The sequence below is a fragment of the Hyla sarda genome, chromosome 8 (assembly GCF_029499605.1).
Source record: "Hyla sarda isolate aHylSar1 chromosome 8, aHylSar1.hap1, whole genome shotgun sequence".
Classification (NCBI taxonomy): Eukaryota; Metazoa; Chordata; class Amphibia; order Anura; family Hylidae; genus Hyla; species Hyla sarda.
The window spans coordinates 174808305-174825990 of NC_079196.1; the positions used below are offsets into that span (position 1 = coordinate 174808305).

General features: G+C 44.1%; 1 protein-coding gene across 4 annotated transcripts in view; it reads right to left on the reverse strand.

The window, feature by feature from the left end:
• Positions 1–3501: 3501 nt before the first annotated feature.
• The window catches only part of CDR2 (cerebellar degeneration related protein 2), a 44965-nt gene continuing 30780 nt past the window's right edge, over positions 3502–17686 (reverse strand). The window contains exons 1-4 of one of the 4 annotated variants that reach the window (XM_056533880.1): positions 14405–14910; positions 10842–10990; positions 5242–5406; positions 3503–4579 (exon numbers count right to left, since the gene is read on the reverse strand). In XM_056533880.1, coding sequence (XP_056389855.1) covers positions 3736–4579; positions 5242–5406; positions 10842–10990; positions 14405–14419 — 1173 coding nt within the window. In that variant the 5' untranslated portion in view covers positions 14420–14910 and the 3' untranslated portion in view covers positions 3503–3735. Of the gene's footprint in view, positions 4580–5241; positions 5407–10841; positions 10991–14404; positions 14911–17686 lie in introns of those variants that run through there. The other 3 variants (XM_056533879.1, XM_056533881.1, XM_056533878.1) reach the window with 3 other exon arrangements.

A 17686-nucleotide genomic window follows, 5' to 3' on the forward strand; every position in this document is an offset into this window, starting at 1 on the left:
GAGACTGGGCTGGATGTGCCCACAACAACCAAAGGTCACCTTCCGTATTTTTTCCATGGCAGTCCAGGAAGTAAATGGTGCATTCTGGTTGCTGAAGGCCAAATGGGCACTTTCCCACTGAAATAACGTGATACGTGAGGCCATCGGTTTATAACCTGCGGCAGAACTACAATTCCCACCTTGCCATAACACCTGTGTGGTCAAAGATGAAGTTCTGCAAAAGCTGGAGAGCTGCTGGTTGTAGAATACAGTACAAGGGTCACTTCTAGAGATGAGCGAACTTACAGTAAATTCGATTCGTCACGAACTTCTCGGCTCGGCCATTGATCCTGCATCCTGCTCCGGTGGGCTGGAAAAGGTGGATACAGTCCTAGGAAAGTCTCCTAGGACTGTATCCACCTTTTCCAGCCCATCGGAGCACCAAAAAGCTGAACTAATTTGTGCAGGAAAAGTCATCAACTGCCGAGCCGAGAAGTTTGTGATGAATCGAATTTACTGTAAGTTCGCTCATCTCTAAATCACTAAAAAGAGGTATGAGGCAAGCCTTACAGAAAATACATATAACACTTTAGACTGTTAAGCAAACATTTTAGTAAGTTAAAATAAATAACAAAAATAGAAAAAAAAAAAAAAAGTTACAAAATGGCTGCAATTGCTTTTTTGTTGCAGAATTTCCCTAGAAAACAAAAAGGAGCAGTAAGGATATGTTCACACAGGCAGATGACCCACCCGGTTCCTGCTGTGGTGGATTTTCCTCAGCAGATTACATAAACCTCAAGGGAATGTGCTGCAGCGAGGAAATCTGCCGGTGTGAACCCTAATACATCAAGTGGGGTTCCAGCCAAAACGCCTGAATGTGTGATGCATGATGCACAGGAATCCTCTTTTCGTTCTTTGAATCCCTATTTTACTTCTACTCTGTGTTCCTGCACTAGGTGTAACTGTATCAGTTCCTTTAGAGTACTTATCTGTACGCTCCAGAGGAAGTTGTGTAGTTCTTTCCAGTCTGACCACAGTGCTTTGTGGACACCTCTGTCCATGTCAGGAACTGTCCAGAGCATAAGCAAATCCCATAGAAAACCTCTCCTGCTCTTGACAGTTCCTGACACTGACAGAGGTGTCAGCAGAGAGCACTGTGGTCAGACTGGAAAGAACTACACAACTTCCTGTGGAGCATACAGCAGCTGATGAGTACTGGAAGGATTAAAAGGGGGTTATTCAGGAATATAAAAAACCACTAGTCTTTGTCCAGGTTGGGTGTGGTATTACAACTTGGCTCCATTCACTTCAATGGAACTGAGCTGAAGAACCGCACCCAACCTGGAGACAGACGGGGGGTGTTTTTTTAAGGAATTTGCTCTGTTTTTCTATTCCTGGACAACCCCTTTAAGATTTTTAAAAAGTAGTCATTTACAAATCTGTATAACTTTGACACCAGCTGGTTTGAAGACATTTTTTTTCTCCTCCAGAGTTCCCCTTTAAGGAAAAGCTCCAGCAGTACATTTTTAGAAAAGCTTTCAATACATTCCCCCTGATAGAAGCCGATCCCATATTAGGCACTAAATAAAAAGAACAATTACCCAAAGCTTTTTCATGCTACAGCAGCAGTCTCCAAACTGCACCTCCAGTGGCTGTCCAGGCATGCTGGGAGTTGTAGTTTTGCAACATCTGGAGGTTTATAGTTTGAAGATCACTGTTCTACAGTATAGGATTATAGTCTTGTCTTACAAGGTGTTCGTATGCTAGGGCATAAAATATAGTAATTGGCAACTGTAATTAATACATTGTATCATGCCCATCAATGTCTTCATCCTTCCAAATCTAAGTGACGGCCGGTTGACCCGACACTGGACACCCCCCCATCCCCCCCCCCCCTCCCCCTCCTGTAAAGTCCATCCCACTTCAGTATGGCGTACCAACTTTCATGCCTAAGAAAAAGGCTGCTGGGGCGTTCCCGCATTTAGGAGAGAACCATATTTTCTAACAGCCATTGTAGAACTCGAGGAACAACAGAAAGAGATAGAAAATAAATCCTCTGAAAATAAACATTTAGGAGAGATAATTTACAGCTAGAAATAAGTGCAATATATTAGTGTTCTCTAAAACTAAGTCACAGTATTATAGCAAAAGGGTATCTCTGAACGGGGGCCAGTAATAGGGTCCCATCCCTTCTTTAGCTTTTACATTAAGTATCATACAACTACGTTTACCGCAGATAGAATTTACGCACTTCAGCTCCTACACGGCAGCCATGCATAAAACAGACCTTGTGCTGTGTTTAGTGTACTAAGAAAAAGTACCCTTAGGGTCTATTCAGATGGCGGAATTTCCGCTTGCAGAATTCCGCCTCAAATTAAAACCCATAAATGGGATTCCACACTCCCATTCAACCTTCTAAAATTCAGGTTCAGCCGAGCAGAAGTTTTAGGCAACCAGTGGACAGGTGTGGTGCTATTTTTTTTTTTATTATTTTTTTTTTTATTATTATTATTTTTTTTTTAATAGGAAATCAGCCATATTTTTCTACTCTTACTGGTAGGGCCCATTCACAGAATTTTTAAACAGTATCCAGTGAAAAAAAACTCAGCTGAGAAGTTCCCTTGCAGCAGCCTCCCATTGTTATCAAGGGGATTTTGCTGCACTGTGCACACAGCAGAAATTTCCAATGGAAACATCTGCCATGAAAATTCAAATTCCAGACTCCACAGAAAGAATTGCCGTGTTCATTATTTTTGCAAAATCTGCTCAAGAAGGCATTGGTGTCTATGGAGACATTTCCGGGCAGTCTTTGCATCAGCTTGAATTTTTTTCAGCCGGAAATTCCACTGTGAGAGTGCCCTTAAAGGGGTACTCCATCCCTAGACATCTTATCCCCTATCCATCTCGGCTGCGGCACCCCAGACATCCGGTGCACGGAGCAAACTTCGCTCCGTGCCGGATGACTGGCGATGCGGGTCACGCCCTCTCCCATAGACCTGCATTGAGGGGGCGTGGCTGTGATGTCACGAACCTCCAGTGCTGCACTTGATGCTTTAAACGACCGCCGGGTGCAGCAGGGAGATAGTGGGGGTACCCATCGTCGCGATCCCCGCATTCAGACAACTTATCCCCTATCCAAGGATAAGATGTCTGGGGGCGGAATACCCCTTCAAAGGTCTTCTCTAGGTGAGCACAATAGGCAAAGTCAGATAAAGCTCATGAGGAAACAATTTAAGGGTGCGTTCCCACCTGGCGTATACGCAGCGTATTTTACGCTGCGCAAAATTTACGGCAGCAGCGGGAAATACGCTGCGTATCCCTTGCTCACTATACACACACAGGGCTTTCTGGCGGCAGCCCAATGTGTGCAGTGAGTTTTGGAGGCGGAGCCGCATGTCAGAGTCACACCGGCACACGGCCCCACCTCTAAAATTCACTACACACAAGGCTTTCCGGCGGCAGCCCTGTGTGTATAGTGAGCAAGGAATACGCAGCGTATTTCCCGCTGCTGCCGCAAATTTTGCGCAGCTTGAAATACACTGCGTATACGCCATGTGGGAACGGACCCTAAGACCTAAAAGTGGGTTACAATTTGCTGTCGGCAGTCTTGTCGGACGTTGTATCGGCTATTGAGGTAGCCATAAGACATCTTTGCCATAAAGCATTAAATAATTTAGACTGTAATATACATATGAATGAATACGTTTAAGTAGTGGGAACATTTAAAGAAAAATACGTTCACAACTTCAGGAGCTTCTAGCTATTCTGGGCATTGGACATAAGTTTGTATTTTGTTCGGTGCTCGCTGATCTCCTCTTTGGTTTTGTTGATACAACTAAATATTTCCTGAAACAGAACTTTGTACTCCGGTTGTGAGGCAGGTGAGGTGGGGCTGTGCTTGGCAGAGTGTAGGGTCTTAGGTGGGGAGTTGTCTGGGGAGGTCATGGTGGGGAGCTTGGAGGTCTGGACAGCCTTGTGACTGAAGAAGTCATCCTCCATATGGCAGCGCTGAAGAAGCTCCTCATACTTGGTCTTCAAAGCACTGTACTGGGAGTCCACCTCATTGAGCAGAGAGATCCCCCTTTGCTTCACAGCCTCAGTCCTTCTGATGCAGGTTTCCTCGTGACCATTACGTATGGCTTCTGCGGAACAGCTGGGCAGAACCATCTCACTACTGCTTCTTTTTAAGGGCTTTATTTCTACTTGTGAGACAGGTATCACTGCATCGGACTCAAAGTCCTTTTCTGCAGTCTCTTTGAATGAGATGAAGATTGACTCCGGAATCAGCTTTTCAACGCTGCTTGAGAATACGCTGTCTGACCGGCATATCTGGCGCATTTCGGCCACCTCCGCTTCCAATTCTTCTGCCCGGGCATGACAGGAATCTCTGTCTTTCAGAATATGCTCGAACTCAGAATTTTCTTTCAGGACCTGATTATACTCCTCTTCTAAGATCTCCTTCTTCTTACGTTCTAGGCTGAGCTGTGCCTCCAGAACAGCCAAAGTCTTCTTGAGATGTTCATTCTCCTCCTCAATGGGACCGGGTTGTGCGTTTAGAGATGTGATCTTCTCAGCAAAGATGTGATCATAAACAAAATACCTGCAGAAATAGGGAAGAGATTGGTATTTGTAAGAGGCTCTTATGTGGTGATAAAAGACGCTGTACTACTTTACAGGGCCTTTAGTGTAGGTGACAAATGTCACTTCAAGGACCACGTTACAGGAGCATAAGAGGTGGATTTCTGTGCCTGTATTATGGCTGTAAATCCCACCCAGGAGGTCTCCTCACTTGACAAACAGCATAATGGGCCCTATAATGTGGTAATCCACAGTATACGCCTAAAATGTCTGATTGATTAAGGTCACACACCTCTTGGACACACTTATCTCAATATTGAGGGCTCTTGTGACTGCCAGAGGTGGTCGGGAAGCCAAAAACAGGCTAGACTGCTGTTTTACTCCATTTATGTAGCTCCTAAAGAGCTTAATGGAGATGCATAAACAGTGTAGCACCATTTTCATTAATGTCTATTCTACACACTAATATGCTAACTGCGTAAAACAGCCTGTTCAATCTGTGTGACGTCCTGAACCACCTCCTGATGGGGCTGGAGGTCCTCAATCTCAAGATAGGTTCAGGTCCCAGAAATGGAAGCTGCAGCTATCACACATCTATGATATATCCTTTACATAAATGTCCAGATGAGAATACCCTTTTAAAAAGGTCTTGCCACATAATGTCATGAACTATGTTAAACCTACTGGCGCAAGTCATAGAGTTCCTTTAGGCAGGAGAAGCTGTGTGTCGACCTAGACTGCTCAAACTTCTCGCGGCCGCCACACACCCGACCAGGCTTCTTCAACTCTTCCACTTGTTTCTGAAGATCTTCAATGTGAATCTGCAGACTTTCAATGGTCTCAGTCAAACTAAAAAAAAAAAAGGAAACACTGATTTGTTACCAAGAACCTTAACCCCAAAGAGGATACTCTCAAAGTATTACAGGTCATATCATTTCCAAGGGGGTTATTAGGAAAAAGAAGACGCTTGTGTTTTATCAGTTTGTTGCTGAATTTTTTGGGTTGATCATTGAGCATTAAAGGACTTATGCAGCGTGATTAACACTTATCCCCTATCCACAGGATAGGGTTAAAGTGTTTGATCGCGGGGGTCCGACCACTGGGACCCCCTGTGATCTCCTGTAGGGGGCCACAGCTGTCTCGTGCAGGGGGCGTGCCGGCCGCAGCATGATGTTGCAGCCGGCACGCCTCCTCCATACTTCTCTATGGGAGAGGCAGGGAGGCAGCGTTCGTGCCTCCCCCATAGAACTGTATGGGGGACGGGGAGGAGACTGGGCGTCACCGTCGACCTCTAGGTCGACGCTACGCGCCTTAGCGCTCACCGTGAGTGCTAATGGCGGCGCCCCGTACAGGAGATCACATGGGGTCCCAGCGGTCGGACCCCCGCAATCAAACACTTATCCCCTAATCCTGTGGATAGGGGATAAGTGTCATACCGCTGCAGTTGTCCTTTAAACTAAGGATGAATGTAAAGTGGTAATGTAATGCAAATTGAGCATCTACCCCTATCAAGGGTGTTCTATTTGGTACCAGAGGAGCAAGCCTTCCCAAGGTGGACCTGTAAGGGTATGTTCACACTACTAAGTTCCTACAGAATTTCCACAAGCTGAATTGCGCTCAGAATTCTGCAGTGTGACCATACCCTAAGGCCCTATTCACACGGCAGAATTTCCACTCATCCGCCCCAATTTCGCTTCCGCTTTTGAGGATTTTGTGCTGTATTTGTGTGGAATCCAAGCAGAAATTCAGCGGGAGTGTGGACTCACATACAAGCAGAATTCTGCTGTGTGAATAGGGCCTAAGTGTAAGACACCATTGAACTATGAGCAATATACAGATGCCGACAAAGACTTTTTTTCCCCTCTGGCAATTCATTGGGGCATGTTCCATTGAATGCCAACCACTAGATATATAGTTTCTAGAGCAGAATACAGCGACATGAAACAACCATTTGGTGACATATAGAGCCCCTTCAGTTCTCCATTATGGGATGTAAGGGGCCTCAATGCACCACTGTGAGGGCTCTCTGCATGCAATTTTGTAGTTAATTTTGGGGAAGGGTTCTGAATGCATTCTCAAGTTTAGGCTCCACCACTGACCTTCGCTTATCTGCAGTTCCCACAAAAAAAGAATGTGGATCTAAGAATGGGTCATGGACTGAATGATAAACAAATATAAGCACAGGGCCATGAAAGGGGTCATGGTTGTTGAAGAGTCTGGTTGACACTTGGTAGGGTTGGCATTTAAAGGGGTACTCCACTGGCCAGCGTTCGGAACATTTAGTTCCGAACGATGCTTGTGTACTCCGGGGGTCAGCCGCGCCCCCTGGTGACCTTGGCCATCACGCCCCCTCCCATAGACCTGTATTGAGAAGGCGTGGCATCACAAGGGGGGGGGGGTGGCCGACACCAGCACGCACACAGCGTTGGGAACTAAATGTTCCGAATGTTGGCCAGTGGAGTACCCCTTTAACCAGCAAATTGTGCCTACTAGTTGTTCGTTTACATATCCTAATTTAAAGGCAACCTGCCTTAGTGCTACGTTCCCTTTATGTACTGACTTTCCTAAAAAATTGCATTGTCCATAGCAGTGTTTCCCAACCAGGGTGCATCCAGCTGTTGCAAAACTACAACTCCCAGCATGCGCAGACAGCTGTTAGCTGTCTGGGCATGCTTGGGGTTGTAGATTTGCATCAGCTGGAGGGACTCCGGTTAAGAAACACTGCTATGGACAATGCTATTATTTTTTTTTTTTTTTTTTTTTTTTTTTTTTTTTTAGGAAAGTCAGTACACAGAGAAAATGGCCCCTTACTTCCATAATAGAGAACTGAAGGGGCTCTATATGCCACCAAGTGGTCTATATACAATTTACAATGTTGGGGTAAATGGTGGTGAAAACATTCACAACAAAATGATACTGCAGTCAAAATCTGATAGATTGACTGTTCGTAATCCCATTGTGGAGGTATCTGGGATAATACATAAGATTAATAACTGTTTATAAACTATGACACTGTAGATAGTTCAGTCAGTTTTGAGCAGTGATTTAAAGCACAAAAGATGGATCTATCACAAGAAACATCGCACATAAGGTATATATATATATATATATATATATATATATATATATATATATATATATATATATATATATATATATATATACGGAACTATCAGGCCGCCAAGACTTCCTGAATTACCATATGCTGCCATACAACTTTTGAAACAGGACAAACACGTAGACTGATTCAAAGTGAGAAGTAAAATAAAGTTATAAGATTTTTTTTTCTTTTCTAGGTTTGTATACAGGTGTTAGGCTGCTTCCACACTATGAAAAGTGCCCGTTATATAACACCCGTTGTAAAATAGCAGCCGATCGCGGGGTTAAACGGCCATTAGAAAATCCCATTATAGTCTATGGGATTTTTCTATTAGCCGTTTTAACCCATTATCGCCCGTTATTAATAACGGCCGTTATTTCGTGACGGGCGATTGAACTGAAGAAATAGTGCATGCATCATTTCTCCCGTTACTATCTTCCGTCACAGAATAACGTCAGTTATTAATAACGGGCGATAATGGGTTAAAACGGCTATTAGAAAAATCCCATAGACTATAATGGGATTTTCTAATGGCCGTTTAACCCCGCGATCGGCCGCTATTTTATAACGGGTGTAATATAACGGGTACTTTTCATAGTGTGGAAGCAGCCTTAGGAGATCACGCTGCACACATCCAACAGTATTAGGAAATCAATTTTACACATATGTGCAAAAAAAGTAGGTGATGGCTGAATCAAATTTACTTCACAGCCTCGGCCTACACAAGTAACGCAGACCGTGTGAGAGATCTCACAGGAGAAGAATACAAATAATTAGAGATGAGCGAACTTACAGTAAATTCGATTCGTCACGAACTTCTCCGCTCGGCAGTTGATGACTTTTCCTGCATAAATGAGTTCAGCTTTTCGGTGCTCCGGTGGGCTGGAAAAGGTGGATACAGTCCTAGGAGACTCTTTCCTAGGACTGTATCCACCTTTTCCAGCCCACCGGAGCACCTGAAGGCTGAATTAATTTACGCAGGAAAAGTCATCAACTGCTGAGCCGAGAAGTTCGTGACGAATCGAATTTACTGTAAGTTCGCTCATCTCTACAAATAATATTTATAAAGAGGGAAGTAAAGTAGAGGATGCAAGGGAACACCCCGAGTGGGTAAAGAGCCTAATTAGCATATTACAATATTTGGCCATAACAGGAGCAGGGATTCAAAAATGGTAAGGACCGTCTAGATTAAGCACTATATGCCTGTACCAGCAGGTAAGTGCAAGCAAATCTTAACCCCCTTAAGGACTCAGCCCATTTGGGCCTTAAGGACTCAGACAATTTTTACGTTTTCGTTTTTTCCTCCTCGCCTTCAAAAAGTCATAACTTTAATATTTTCATCCACAGACTAGTATGAGGGCTTGTTTTTTGCGCGACCAGTTGTCCGTTGTAATGCCATCACTCACTTTACCATAAAATGTATGGCGCAATCAAAAATATACTATTTGTGTGGGGAAATTAAAAAGAAAACCGCAATTTTGCAAATTTTGGAAGGTTTCTTTTTCACTCCGTACAATTTACGATAAAAATGACATGTGTTCTTTATTCTTTGGGTCAATACGATTAAAATTATACCCATGGTTATACATTTTTCTATTACTATTGCGCTTAAAAAAAAAGAAAAAAAATTAATTGCAAATCCTTTAACCAAATTAGTAGGTTTAAAATCCCCCTATTTTGAAGACCTATAACTTTTTCATTTTTCCGTATAAGCGGTGGTATGAGGGCTCATTTTTTGTGCCGTGATCTGTACTTTTTATTGATACCATATTTGCTTATATAAAACTTTTAATAAATTTATCAATTTTTTTGGGAATAAAAGGTTATTAAAAAAAAGCAGCAATTTTGGACTTTTTTTTACGTTCACCGTACGGTATCATTAACATATCATAATAGCTTGTATATTTACACACGTGGCGATACCAAATATATATCTAATTTATATTTATTTTTTTACACTTTTTGGGGGTGAAACAGGTAAAATGGGACAATTTACGTTTATATTGTGGGAGGGGGGTTTTCAAAAAAATGTTTTAAACTTTTTTTTACCACTTATTTGTAAACTTTAATTGTCCCCATAGGGGACTATTTATAGCAATCATTCGATTTCTAATACTATACAGTGCTATGCATAGAGCATAGCAGTGATCAGTGTTATCGGTCATCATCTGCTCTGGTCTGCTCAATTACAGACCAGAGCAGAAGACCCGTGGAAGGTAGCGGAGGCAGGTGGGGGGACCTCTGTCTGCCGTTCTCGATGATCGGATCGCTGCGGCAGCACTGTGGGCGATCGGATCATCCATTTTAGTGTCTGCAATGCTGCAGATGCCGTGATCTGTATTGATCACGGCATCTGAGGGGGTTAAAGGGGTATTCCGGGAAAAAAACGTATGTATATCTCAACTGGTTCCAGAAAGTTAAACAGATTTGTAAATTACTTCTATTAAAAAATCTTAATCCTTTCAGTACTTATGAGCTTCTGAAGTTAAGGTCGTTCTTTTCTGTCTCTGATGACACGTGTCTCGGGAAACGCCCAGTTTAGAAGCAAATTCCCATAGCAAACCTCTTCTAAATTGGGCGGTTCCCGAGACACGGGTCAGAGATTACTTAGAAAAGAACAACCTAAAGTTCAGAAGCTCATAAGCACTGAAAGGATTAAGATTTTTTAATAGAAGTAATTTACAAATCTGTTTAACTTTCTGGAGCCAGTTGATATATATAAAAAAAAAAAGTTTTTTCCTGGATAACCCCTTTAATGGCGGACATCCGCATGATCGCGGATGTCAGCCATTACCGTCGGGTCCCTGGCTGCTATCAGCAGCTGGGACCTGCTGCACATGATCCGGGCATCCCATGTATAGGACGTAAATGTACGTCCTGGTGCGTTATGTACCTGCATCGTTAAGGGGTTAAACAGGATTTATGTCTTGTAATTATTGCTTTATATTTCCACATCTGAATGCCCAAAGCTTCCAATGCCAGGTCTGTGTACAGTATCATTACTTTCCTGTAGCATATGTAGTAATATCTGCAAAACCATGGGAGATTTGCAATTGTTACCCTCAGGGCGCTGAGCTTGGCATGGCCAGATTGGGGAGTATGGGAGAGAAGAAAAAAAGGTAGCAGATCTAGACTTCAGGAGGCTCTAGGTCAGGTAAGTCTTCCCTCACACAAGGTCACCTACCCTACAATCTTTTGCTGTGATGATCGACTCTCCAGCACCAGCTTCTGATTGGCACCTTCTAGTTCTCTGGCTGTGACATCTAGCTGCTCATACACCTTGGCATGCTGCTCGTTCATCCGCCTCAGTAGATCCACCTGCTTCGTGAGGTACTGGTAGAAAGAAGAATAGAAACTCATTGGGGGAGATTTATCAAAACCTGTCCAGAGGAAAAGTTGCTGAATTGCCCATAGCAACCAATCAGATCGCTTCTTCCATTTTTCAGAGGCCAAAGAAGCGATCTGATTGGTTGCTATGGGAAACTCAGCAACGTTTTGATAAATCTCCCCCATGTCCAAACTATATAAGAAAGTGAAATTGAAAAACAGCCCCGTATAAGCTCTTCTTGACCCAATAAACTCCTTTTGATATTGGCGTCACGTTTCCACTTTAAAGTGAATCTGTCACATTATAATCACGTGTTAAGCTGGCGACACATTGCGGGAGGAGTTTACACCCATGAATTTTTAAAACTGTCCAAGAATGTTAGAGCGGCATGGCCCCGGGTCCTATGCTGCAGGATTGCACAGCCCCTCTCCGCTCGAGGTGCACCCGTTCCTCCTCGCGATTGTCACACAGGGTTTGACCTATGTAGTTGTCCCTCTGTAATACACATTGATGGTGCATGGGCGGGACAACTACACAGGACCGCCTCAGGCAGACCACCTGTGTGTCAATCGCTAGGAGTAGCAGGGAACGCCTTCAGGGAAGAGGGGCAGTGCGGCTCCGGGGCATAGTGGACCCCCACTCATGGACTAAAAATTATTATTATTATTTATTTTCTTAAATAAAGCATCCAAATCTCAGTAGATAGATATGACTAGATTATGGGTGTGAACCCCTACTGCAATGTGTCACCAGCTTAAAGCGCAACAGTCATCATTTATTACCCCGCAGACTACCACAATGTTGTTACAGACGACCATATAGTAAGTCTAACATACCTTTATGGACACTCTTTTCTGACTTATAAAATACTTTTATAGGAGGTGTCGGGCACAGTCTGATAGGCATGGTTTGGGGTACACAAAACCCTGCCGCCGCCGCCACGCATCCTCCCTTTCAGCACTTGGACCGCTTGCGCATGCGCCCCTCCCTGCCGACTCTAACGTGCACGCGCCGCCGCCCTTCATTGACAGAAAGCGCATGCTCCTGGGTATGCGCCAAACCACGCCTATCCGACTGTGCCTGACACCTCTATAAAAGTACACTGCTCAAAAAATTTAAGGGAACACTCAAACAACACATTGTAACTCCAAGTCAATCACACTTCTGTGAAATCCCACTGTCCACTCAGGAAGCAACACTGACTGACAATCAATTTCACATGCTGTTGTGCAAATGGAACAAACAGGTGGAAATAATAGGCAATTAACAAGACACCCCCAATAAAGAAGTGGTTCTGCAAGTGGTGACCACAGACCACTTCTAAGTTTCTATGTCTCCTGGCTGATGTTTTGGTCACTTTTGAATGCTGGCAGTGCTTTCACTCTAGTGGTAGCATGAGACTGAGTCTACAACCCACACAAGTGGCTCAGGTAGTGCAGCTCATCCAGGATGGCACATCAATGCGAGCTGTGGCAAGAAGGTTTGCTGTGTCTGTCAGCGTAGTGTCCAGAGCACTACCAGGAGACAGGCCAGTACATCAGGAGACATGGAGGAGGCCGTAGGAGGGCAACAACCCAGCAGCAGGACCGCTACCTCCGCCTTTGTGCAAAAAGGAGAACTGCCAGAGCCCTGCAAAATGACCTCCAGCAGGCCACAAATGTGCATGTGTCCGCTCAAACGGTCAGAAACAGACTCCATGAGGGCGATATGAGGGCACGACATCCACAGTTGGGGGTTGTGCTTACAGCCCAACACTGTGCAGGATGTTTGACATTTGCTAGAGAACACCAAGATTGGCAAATTTGCCCTGTGCGCTTCACAGAGAAAGCAGATTCACACTAAGCACATGTGACAGACGTGACAGAGTCTGGAGATGCCGTGGAGAACGTTCTGCTGCCTGCAACATTGTCCAGCATGACCGGTTTGGCGGTGGGTCAGTAATGGTGTGGGGTGGAATTTCTTAGGGGGGGCCGAACAGCCCTCCATGTGCTTGCCAGAGGTAGCCTTACTGCCATTAGGTACCGAGATGAGATCCTCAGACCCCTTCTGAGACCATAGGCTGGTGCAGTTGGTCCTGGGTTCCTCCGAATGCAAGACAATGCTAGACCTCATGCAGCTGGAGTGTGTCAGCAGTTCCTACAAGAGGAAGGCATTGATGCTATGGACTGGCCCGCCCATTCCCCAGACCTGAATCCGATTGAGCACATCTGGGACATCATGTCTCGCTCTATCCACCAACGCCACATTGCACCACAGACTGTTCAGGAGTTGGCAGATGCTTTAGTCCAGGTCTGGGAGGACATCCCTCAGCAGACCAGCCGCCACCTCATCAGGAGCATGCCCAGACGTTGTAGGGAGGTCATACGGGCACGTGGAGGACACACACACTACTGCGCCTCATTGTGACTTATTTTAAGGACATTACATAAAGTTGGATCAGCCTGTAGTGTGGTTTTTCCACCTTGATTTTGAGTGTGACTCCATATCCAGACCTCCATGGGTTGATAAATGTGATTTCCATTAATAATTTTTGTGTGATTTTGTTGTCAGCACATTCTGCTATGTAAAGATGAAAGTATTTCATACAATTAGATCATTCATTCAGATCTAGGATGTGTTATCTTAGTGTTCCCTTTATTTTTTTGAGTAGTGTATTTCATAAGTCAGAAAAGAGGGAAGAGCGGCCATAAAGGTATGGTTAGACTCACTATATGGTCGTCTGGAACAACATTGTGGTAGTCTGGGGGGTAATAAATTAAGACAGTTGCGCTTTAACAAGTGTCTATAACGTGATAAAATGTGTCCCCTATTCACAGGTTAGGGGATAAGGATCTGAACGGTGGGGGTCTGACCAATGGGACCCCCACTGATCATGAAAACAGACTATAGGAAGCCTGCTGGTGAAAGGGGAACTAAGAGTCTAGGGGGAAGCTATGAAACAGGAAATCTCCAGAGAAGAACAAAGGGGGAGATTTATCAAAACCTGTGCAGAGGAAGAGTGGTGCAGTTGCCCATAGCAACCAATCAGATTGCTTCATTCATTTTCCACAGGCCTCTAAAGAGGCCTGTGGAAAATGAAAGAAGCAATCTGATTGGTTGCTATGGGCAACTACACCACTCTTCCTCTGCACAGGTTTTGATAAATCTCCCCAAAAGTGTGTACATAGTATTTACACTGGATATGTACAGCAATCCGCAGCTTTACTGAACCCGACTACCCATAATGCTCTTCTTCATAATTTCTTACTCTAATAATCTAGACCGGATTATTAGACACGTTACTAACATTAATATTTCAGCATTGTCGGCCCAGCATGCAGGCCCTTGGTGCTCTGCAGCTGCTTCACATGGCTGGAGGATTTGGTGTAAAGTATGGATTAACCTGAAGTGCTTCAATATGACCTATTTCAGATTAGCACCTTCCTATGGGGCATAGAGGAAGTTCACAGGATTCATGATGTCCTATTTGTAGACTATATTCAGAACAGCACCATGACAATGCCAGGCTGATATTCCCAAGGGGACCAGCGTGCCCGACATCCTGAGCAGGTTATAGACTCCCTTATATGCTGCAGAGCTGTGTGTGTGAAGAAAGTGTCAGCCTTCTCCTCTAAAAACAAACACCATTTGTAATTCTGTGACACACGTTGTTTGGAATCTACTGAGGAGCCTTCTGACTAAACCTGCGCGCTTAGAAGTCTGGGACCCCAGCTGTTACAAAACTACAACTCCCATCATGCCCGGATAGCTGAAGGCTGCAGTTCTGCAATAGCTGGAGATCCACAGGTTGGAACATGCTGAACAAACCCAAAACATTTCAGATAGGCTCCTTACTAGGCCGAGGTTTAGTAAATTAAATGCACGCGCAGCTTTTACCTATGGATTTGCTGAGGTAAAGTCTGCAGTAGCATGTTTAGGTCCTATCCATGTTGGATCCACGTGCTACATATACAGTGATCCCTCAACTTACAATGGCCTAAACATACAATAGTTTCAACATACAATGGTCTTTTCTGGAATATTGTAACTTGAAACCAGACTCAACATACAATGTACAGACAGTAGTTAACAGAAATACAAAGGCACTGATAGTAACCTAGGCCATATAACAATACACTCTCAGAAAAGGAGGCACAGGTAAGGAGTAGTAAAGAACTTGTAGTTCCTCCCTGTAATGTAGGGGGCGCTACCAGACACCAGTCAGTGCATGCACTTCAATAATACAGGCGATTTACCAGTAAAATGCCCATTCTGATTGGTCAGTTCCTCCAGTTGTGACACGTCTCACAGATCTGGACTGTCTGTACATTACACTCTCAGAAAAGGAGGCAAACTAGGTACAGTGATCCCTCGACTTATGATGGCCCCGACATATGATCATTTCAACATATGATGGCCTCTCAGAGCCCATCGTATGTTGAAGGCAGCCTCAACATATGATGCTGCTGTGTGTCGGGGCCATCATACAAACAGCTATCTAACAGCGCTGACAACTTCAGCAAATGACAGATAGTTGTATAATGTCCCCGTGTGCCCCGTTCTGCCTCCTGTTACTCACATGCTGTCCTGCTAACTCATACAGGCTTCCACTGTGAGCTCCGTGTAAGCCCCCCCCCCAGTGCAGCTATAGCCAATAGCCTGGAGCATCTTGCTGCAGGCATCCAATGAGCTGCTCCCCTTCCTTTCCTATAGAGCTGTAGTCGGCAGGATCGTAATGGAGGACATTCTGTCCCCCCCCTGAAGGTATTTAAAGAACTGTACAGTACTGTATGCGATGTCACACATCACATCCAATACATATACACACTATACACCCCATACATCAATGTTTACCTATCAGTGTGCCTCCAGCTGTTGCAAAACTATAACTCCCAGCATGCCCAGACAGTCAATGGCTGTACATGCATGCTGGGAGTTGTGGTTGTGCAACAGCTGGAGGCACCCTGGTTTGTTAAACACTCCCCATACAATGGTCATCCCAGAACCAATTAGCAATTTCCCATAGAGATATGGATCAAACATACAATGGTTCCGAGGCCCCAGAACCAATTACCATTTTACATAGACATATGTACTCGACATATGATGGTTTCAACATATGATAGTTCTCCTGGAACCAATTAATATCATATGTTGAGAGACCACTGTATATGTTATAAAAATTCAATCTTTATTTAAACAATCAATAAAAAACGCAAGCTAAAATCACGAGAGGAGATCTGTGGTGATCAGATAAACACATACTGAAAGGCGGGGTGAGACTGTCCCGAAAAAAAAAAAAAAAAAAATTTTTTTTGATTCAAGAAAAAAGCATATCACAAGGATTGTATCAATTATTAGGGTAACACACTAGGGGTAGGTGAGATGCTCCTCTGTAGGGTACATGACTGGTACTTTTGAATACATGTATATTGCCTTTTGCTTTCAGTCTCCCCTTGCTTAATATTTAACCTTTTATGTAACTCCAGTGTATACTCCATTCCGTATACTTTGTTAATTTCATTTTTCGGAGTGCGTTACCCCAATAATTGATACAATCCTTGTGATATGCTTTTTTTCTTGAATCAAAAAAAATATATATGTTTTTCCTTTTTTTCATTCGGGACAGTCTCACCCCGCCTTTCAGTATGTGTTTATCTGATCACCACAGTTCGCCTCTCGTGATTTTAGCTTGCATTTTTTATTGATTGTTTAAATAAAGATTTAATTTTTGTAACTTATATCTAGTTTGCCTCCTTTTCTGAGAGTGTAATGTACAGACAGTCCAGATCTGTGAGACGTGTCACAACTGGAGGAACTGACCAATCAGAATGGGCATTTTACTGGTAAATCGCCTGTATTATTGAAGTGCATGCACTGACTGGTGTCTGGTAGCGCCCCCTACATTACAGGGAGGAACTACAAGTTCTTCACTACTCCTTACCTGTGCCAGGGTTAGCTGCTCCTTTAGACACCAAGTAAGGGTGGCTCCATTTGGGACACTGTGTGTACTGTATAGGACCCTGAATAAGCGCCTGTCCCCTACATAAACCATCGTTTCCCAACCAGGGTGCCTCCAGCTGTTGGAAAACTACAACTCCCAGCATGCCCGGACAGCCAACGGCTGTCCGGGCATGCTGGGAGTTGTAGTTTTGCAACAGCTGGAGGCACCCTGGTTGGGAAACACTGACAGACAGTGATTTACAGTTCCCAGCAGCTCTTTCTTACTTTTATATGTAAGGATTTGCTTTATCTGTATTAGTTATCTACTTATTTTTATTTAATCCTAACTTTTTCCTAGTTTGGATGACATTTTGGGGGGTTCAGAACCAATTACCAGGTTTCCATAGAGTTATGGTCTCAACATACAATGGTTTCAACATAGAATGGTCGTCCTGGAACCGATTAATATTGTAACTTGAGGGACCACTGTACAGACTTTGCTTATGGCTGTTATTAGAGATGAGAGAACTTACAGTAAATTCGATTCGTCACGAACTTCTCGGCTCGGCAGTTGATGACTTTTCAGCTTTCAGGTGCTCCCGTGGGCTGGAAAAGGTGGATACAGTCCTAGGAGACTCTTTCCTAGGACTGTATCCACCTTTTCCAGCCCACTGGAGCACCTGAAGGCTGAGCTAATTTACGCAGGAAAAGTCATCAACTGCCGAGCCGAGAAGTTCGTGACGAATCGAATTTACTGTAAGTTCACTCATCTCTAGCTG